At 41.4% G+C, this 6,723-nt stretch overlaps 1 protein-coding gene across 1 annotated transcript in view; it reads left to right on the top strand.

Moving 5' to 3' along the window:
- Positions 1-5,210, top strand: part of LOC144600738 (transforming growth factor beta activator LRRC32-like) — a 7,208-nt gene extending 1,998 nt beyond the window's left edge. Inside the window, exons 3-4 of the mRNA XM_078412661.1 lie at positions 598-753; positions 3,183-5,210. Of these exons, the coding sequence (XP_078268787.1) occupies positions 598-753; positions 3,183-5,210 (2,184 nt within the window). The remainder of the gene's footprint in view (positions 1-597; positions 754-3,182) is intronic.
- Positions 5,211-6,723: the final 1,513 nt, after the last annotated feature.

The following is a 6,723-nucleotide window of genomic DNA, read 5'->3' as shown; positions in this document are numbered from 1 at the left end:
AAAGCGGATTTGATGTTTCGTTTTCACACCTTACACTTCCTTATCTCTGTGTCTCCCCCTCCCTGACCCTCAGTCTGAGGATGGGTATCGACCCGAAACATCACCCATTCCTTCTCTCCAGAGATGCTGCCTGACCCTCTGAGTTACTCCAGCATTTTGTGTCTATATTCGGTGTAAACCAGCATCTGCAGTTCCTTCTTACACACAAATCCACCCAACTCGGACATTCACGCACAAACATGCAAACACAGGCACGATATACTTCAAATACAACACGTACACGTGTACAATACACTAACGCGTTCACAATGGGAATACTCCAGTCCCTCCAAAATGTCCTGTTGCTGTTTAGTTGATTCGATTGCTGTGGATTCAAAGTCTTCTCCTGGTCCTGCGTTGTGCTCCACAGTTGCTTGCACTTTTGGTGAATAAACACATTGGAATAAGGGAAGCCGGCCGGTTCTGTGATCTGTGGGTGTGTTGTGAGACGCTACTATTCCGTGCCACTTTCTCTCACTAAGTTTGATCAGGAGTCACACTATACGTCAATAACTTCCAACAGGCAAGTTTCCCCGATTACGATGCATTTGGATCCAGGGATATGTGGAAGTCATTGTGCAGATATGTCATTGTCTTGTTGTTGTCCGGGGCGGAGACATGAACCTTTGGCTGTTACTGTGGTTTATGGCAGCGACCTGCCTTCGAATAACTGGCACCAATGATCCCAGCACTCAGCTCAGTGTCTGCCGTAAGGTAGGGTTCCAACTCACCTTTTTCTCTCTAAAGCAAATATATATATATGTGGAAAATTATGTTTTCCCTTCTTGTAGAATGCAGCTGGTTAAAATACGATATATATATATATCGTATTTTAACCAGCTGCATATATATACATATATATATCGTATTTTAACCAGCTGCATATATATATATATATATATATATATATCGTATTTTAACCAGCTGCATGCATATATATATATATATCGTATTTTAACCAGCTGCATATATATATATATATATATATATATATCGTATTTTAACCAGCTGCATTCTACAATAAGAGAAAACATAATTTTCCATATAAGGTAGAAGATTGATAGTTATTAGTGCAGTTTTTTTATTCAGAAAATCCAAGCATTTTATGGGGCTGGCGGTGTTTAAATAGATCGATGGATTTTTTAGGAAGAAAAACTGCAGATGCTGGTTTAAATAGAAGGTATTTATTCACAAAATGCTGGAGTAACTCAGCGGGCCAGGCAGTATCTCCGGAGAGAAGGAATGGATGACGTTTCGGGTCGAGACCCTTCTTCAAACTGATGTGATGGATTGGTTGGAGGCTTTAAGAGATCAATCTGGGTTTGTGGCTAAGTAAAGGCTTATGGTCTCGCAGGTGTAGGCTCTGATCTGCCCAGCTGATCACCTCACAGTGTGTAGATGTATGATGTCAGGAAGTGTTACGTCGTATGAGTAACTTAGCTAAGGTAAATTGTAGTGTAAGAAAATAACTGCAGATGCTGGTACAAATCGAAGGTATTTATTCACAAAAAGCTGGAGTAACTCAGCAGGTCAGGCAGCATCTTCTGAGATGCTGCCTGACCTGCTGAGTTACTCCAGCTTTTTGTGAATAAGGTAAATTGTAGATAGGTTAGATTTAAATTAGTTTATTATTGTCACGTGTACCAATATACAGTGTACATCTTTTTGGATAGGCAGCCAACTAGTTTGGGTAAGCCATATAGACTGGTATTGGGCGGAGGGGAAGAGACTCGACAACTTGGTCAGGAAGGCCAGCTCTGTCCTGGGTTGCCCCCTCGACTCAGTGCAGGTGGTCGGAGAGAGGAGGATGATGGCAAAGCTAACATCGCTGCTGGACAACGACTCCCACCCCATGCAGGACACTGTCACTGCACTGAGTAGCTCCTTCAGTGACAGACTCCTTCACCCCAAGTGCGTGAAGGAGAGATATAGGAGGTCCTTCCTTCCCGCTGCTGTGAGACTGCACAACCAGCACTGCTTCCAGCAGACGAGTCAACAATAACAGCTAAGAACACACAGTAAACCGGTGACAATTTATCCTAGTCTTTACTTTTATTTATAATGAATGACCTCTTGCTATCCACTTTGCTGCTGTAACACTGCAAATTTCCCCGGTGTGGGACGAATAAAGGAATATATTATTATTGAATACATCGATGCTTGGTGTGGTAGTATTGTAAATATATTACATACCTTTAATAAGTGTTTCCTGCAACTAACCTGTCTAAGTTTTAAAAAGGTGGAACGGGATCCCCGTTGCTTAAAAAGATACTCCTTACTTTTTTTACAAGATGACTCGTTTAATGCTGAGGGCTTTTGTATGTCATAGTTATAATACCGCGAAAGGGCAGATTTGTTTCCATTGTGATAATCTGCGGCACAAACATTAATACTTTTACACCAACATACAGAAGATGGAGTAACTCTGCGGGTCAGGCAGTAATGGACACCCATTCCTTCTCTCCAGAGATGCTGCCTGTCCCGCTGAGTGACTCCAGCATTTTGTGTCTATCTTTGGTGTAAGCCAGCATCTGCAGTTCCTTCCTGCACATAAAACAGTGCAGCACAGAGAAAGGCTCTTCACCCCACAAGGTCTGTGTGAAGATGCCAAATTAAACTTATTCCGTCTGCCTGCCCAGTGGTCTGTTTCTCTCCACTCCCATGTCTGTCTGTCCATGTGCCTGGTTTCTCTTCACTCCCTGTCTGTTCATGTCCCTGTCTAAATGTCTCCTAATAGCACAGAGCTTATTGGAGATCATTTATTGGTCCCTCACAACCATAATATAGACTGGGTTCACTATTTCTACCAGACATTAGGATCTGAAATCTATCAGGATTGCGAGCCAGGGTTCTGGTCACGTCTCCCTGGGATCGGCTGGGAAAATGTTCAAAGGTATGTGACTCAAACACATTAATTCCCTGCCCAGGCAAAAGATTTAGTCCAAAACACGGGGTTGTGGCATTGGTACAATGGGCGGAGAGAGGATATTTGTATTCATGATCTCTGTGATTAATTTTTAATTGATTTTACAGGTGTTCTGAAGAATGTCAGCTGTTTTTTTGTGTGTTTAGTAAGATTTGTGGTCTTAAACTGCAGGAAAAATATGAGAAATAAAATATTTATTGTTTAAAATCTTAATTAGCGGAAAGGCCATGACGTGTCCTGTCAAAACCGAAATCTGACTGGGGTGCCTGAACTTACACTGCCGGCTATTAGGAAGCTAGATTTATCGCATAATTCCATCGGAGCTCTGACTGAGGAATCACTGCTGGCCCTTGGTTCACTGCGGCATCTGGATGTCAGCTATAACCAGCTGAAGACCATAGCACCAGGCGCTCTGGGACACCTGAATAAACTGAGAGAGCTCAATTTGTCAAACAACCTCCTGACCAGAAACTTTTCATCGGGGAACGGAACGTTCAGCCTGTTGCGGGCACTGAAAATATTACATCTGTCGGAGAACTACTGGGATAGTGACACTGTGGCTCAGCAACTGAAGGACCTGTCTTCACTGGAGGAATTGCATCTGTCTGGTAACTTGCTGATGAAGCTGACAGCCGACACGCTTTGCGGAATGCAGTCTTTAAAACACATCGCCCTGGAAAGAAATTATATCACAGAAATATCAGCGGGCACCTTTGAATGTTTGGCAGACTTGGGTGAATTGAATTTAGCCATGAATTCCCTTTCCTGCATTTCTGATTTCCATCTTTCTAAACTAAAGGTGTTGAACATGAGCAGAAATGGTCTTGAATTCTTCATGACCAACGTGAGTGATGAGGAATACCAGCTCCGAGAGCTCGACCTGAGTCACAACAGGTTGTTTCATTTTCCACTCCTTCCGAAGGTGCATCACATTAAACGTCTGCATTTGTCTGGTAATTTGTTGATCAGTGTTGCAGCAGAACCATTGAACAACGCCAGTGATTGGGAAGTCAGAAACAGATATGACGAAATGAAGGAGATAAACAAGATATACAATGACAATGCCCACTCGACTGTATCTGAAGTGATATTTTTGGATTTAAGCAACAATGCATTGGTAGATATTTCACATGACTTTCTTAATAAATTTAGTTCGCTTCGACACCTGAATCTCAGTGGGAACTGTTTTCAGAATTTTAGTATCGAAGGTGAAGATGAATTCAATTTGCTGTTATCCCTGGATCTGAGTGACAATAAACTGGCCAACATATCTCTTCCTGCGGATAACCTGAATTTCCTCCAGTCCTTAAGGTACTTGTACCTTCAAAACAATTCCATTCAGCTGTTACCCTCCCGACTTTTTGAAGTTTTGCCGAGAATAGAAAGAGTAAATCTTGCCAACAACAATGTAAGACTTTGCAATATGGGAAATAAAACTCGGGGGATTCGCAAGATCGGAACCAGCTGTGTGTCATTTTATGGAATCCCTACCCTTCAGCACCTCAAGCTGGATGGAAATAATATCACACACCTGGCACCATTCACATTCTACCAGACTCCTTTGACATATTTGGATCTTTCAAGAAATCAATACCTCGATGTACCTGATCAGGCTTTGAAAGGTTTAGAACACTCCTTGAAATACCTTTCTTTAAGGTGGAATTTGATCCAAACCTCCAAGGTAACTTTGACCTGCCTGAATCATCTCAGAGACCTAGATCTATCGTACAATCAGTTGGACATTTTACCACTGGGTGTTGGATGTGCTCCACTGAAAAGCCTTGATATTCGAGGCAACAACTTTCAGTTTCTTCAAGACAAGGTCATTAGAAATGTGTCTCAAACTCTTGAAACGCTGTACCTGAGTGGAAACCATTTCAACTGTTGCGCGCTGACCTGGCTGGAGTTATTAAATGGTACTCAGGTTGAAATACCTGATGTGGCGAATGCTCATTGTTCTTACCCGAGTGGGAACGATTCTACAACAGTCACGTTATTGCACGATTACACGGGGGGATGTGCTGATGAAAGCATCACCAAACCCAGTCCACTTCTGCTTATAATATCTGCACTGGCCTCGCTGCTGGTCATTGGATCTGTGATAACATTAGTAGTTAGAGAGTGCTGTAGGCTGTGTCTGCCGACGGAGGTGGAGAGTTCAGAGACAGACACAGCTCCAGTTAAACTAAACATCGAACACCCGAAAGAAGGAATAACTCTGAGTGTCATTAAAATAGACACTTGAAATGATGGCCTGTTGAACTCTGCCAAGAATAATACATATCATCCAACATTATGTTATCAAGATTTGGACTTTGACTGGATAAGTAGACCGGATGTTGGATACAATGTCAAGTGAAGATTAGTTCTGGGTCTTGCAACAGAACTGTATTCAGTGTCAAGAACCAAGAGGCTTTACTGCTTTGACATTGGGTAATATATTTATATAACAAATAATTCAGCTTCACTGAAAATTATGTACTGGATGTAGCCCCAAACCTGCAATTTTACTTCTAGGTCCTCCGTCCATCATTCATGTCAACGATTAGAGGTGTTTTGAGGTGTATCATGGCACCCAATAACAGACGTGTGACAGCGTGCAGAACATTCAGGCAGAAGTTGCTGTTTGGTGTTTGTAAGGTCTGTTGTGTGACTACTTTAAATAGACCTGCCTAAACAGGATATCCTGGAAACCAGCTTCAAGTAGGTCTCTGTAAAATAGTTATCAAACGGCCAAGGGGGGTATCGGACATGGCCTTTAATAATGCACGCCGGTAATGTCCCTGAGTTTGAGGCTTGGTCTGTGTTGTTATCCAGTCAACACCCAGCTGGAAAATGGAAATCGTCACAGTCTCTGAGCTCGAGAAGGGGAGATCTAAGTTGGCACCTGTAATAATTCATATTCTAATGTTGAAGTTGGACCTTCTTGTACCTCAGTGTAATCACCTACCAGGCTTACTGTCTGGGCTCCCCAAGGAATATAGATGGACAGGCCATTCCAACGCTAATCTGCCCCATTCAATTACCGCATGGTTGAACGGTGGCCTTTACCACGCTGGTATTCTTGGCACCCTCAGCAAACAAAACTCTGTCTCTTGGAATTGGTGTTCAATCCACATATTTTGATGCAGGGGTTGCATATTTCCATTGCTTTGGTGTTATTAAATGCTTCCTGATTCTACTTCCATGCTGCTGAGGTCAAATAGAGGTACAGTTGTCTAAGAAGTACTGTTACATTCTCACCAATGATTTCTCAGGATCTCCAATTGAAATTGCTTCGCTGCAGTGAAAACCAAAAAAAACTCAACCATGTATATTTTATCTGAGTGGGAAACACTATCCACATCACTACTAAATTAAACATATACTATATGTGAATTTCTATTTATGGAAATAAATGTGCAAAATATTTTTACAGAATATACAGAAATCGAAACTTTTATAAAATTAAAACATATTTTTCCACTTAAAATACATTTGCTTAGCGCACACAACACACAGAAATAAATAGTTTAAGGGAGTGTGTTCCTATCATTGCTTACTGAAGGCTTCAAGTAAAAACATGTTTCAGACTCAACAGACCTTCAATGGTTTAAAATATTTGTAAATTCCTGTTAATATATTGTTTAGGAAATGAAGTTGAATACATCATGTATCACTCAGGTACTATTTGATTTTAAAACTGGAAATTTGTTTTGTTTCATATTTTCAGAAATTGCTGTTTTATGTTCTTACACTTTTCCTTCATGTATTGAAAT

The sequence above is a fragment of the Rhinoraja longicauda genome, chromosome 15, assembly GCF_053455715.1.
Source record: "Rhinoraja longicauda isolate Sanriku21f chromosome 15, sRhiLon1.1, whole genome shotgun sequence".
NCBI classification, from domain to species: Eukaryota; Metazoa; Chordata; class Chondrichthyes; order Rajiformes; family Arhynchobatidae; genus Rhinoraja; species Rhinoraja longicauda.
This window is presented reverse-complemented; position numbering and strand designations above follow the sequence as displayed.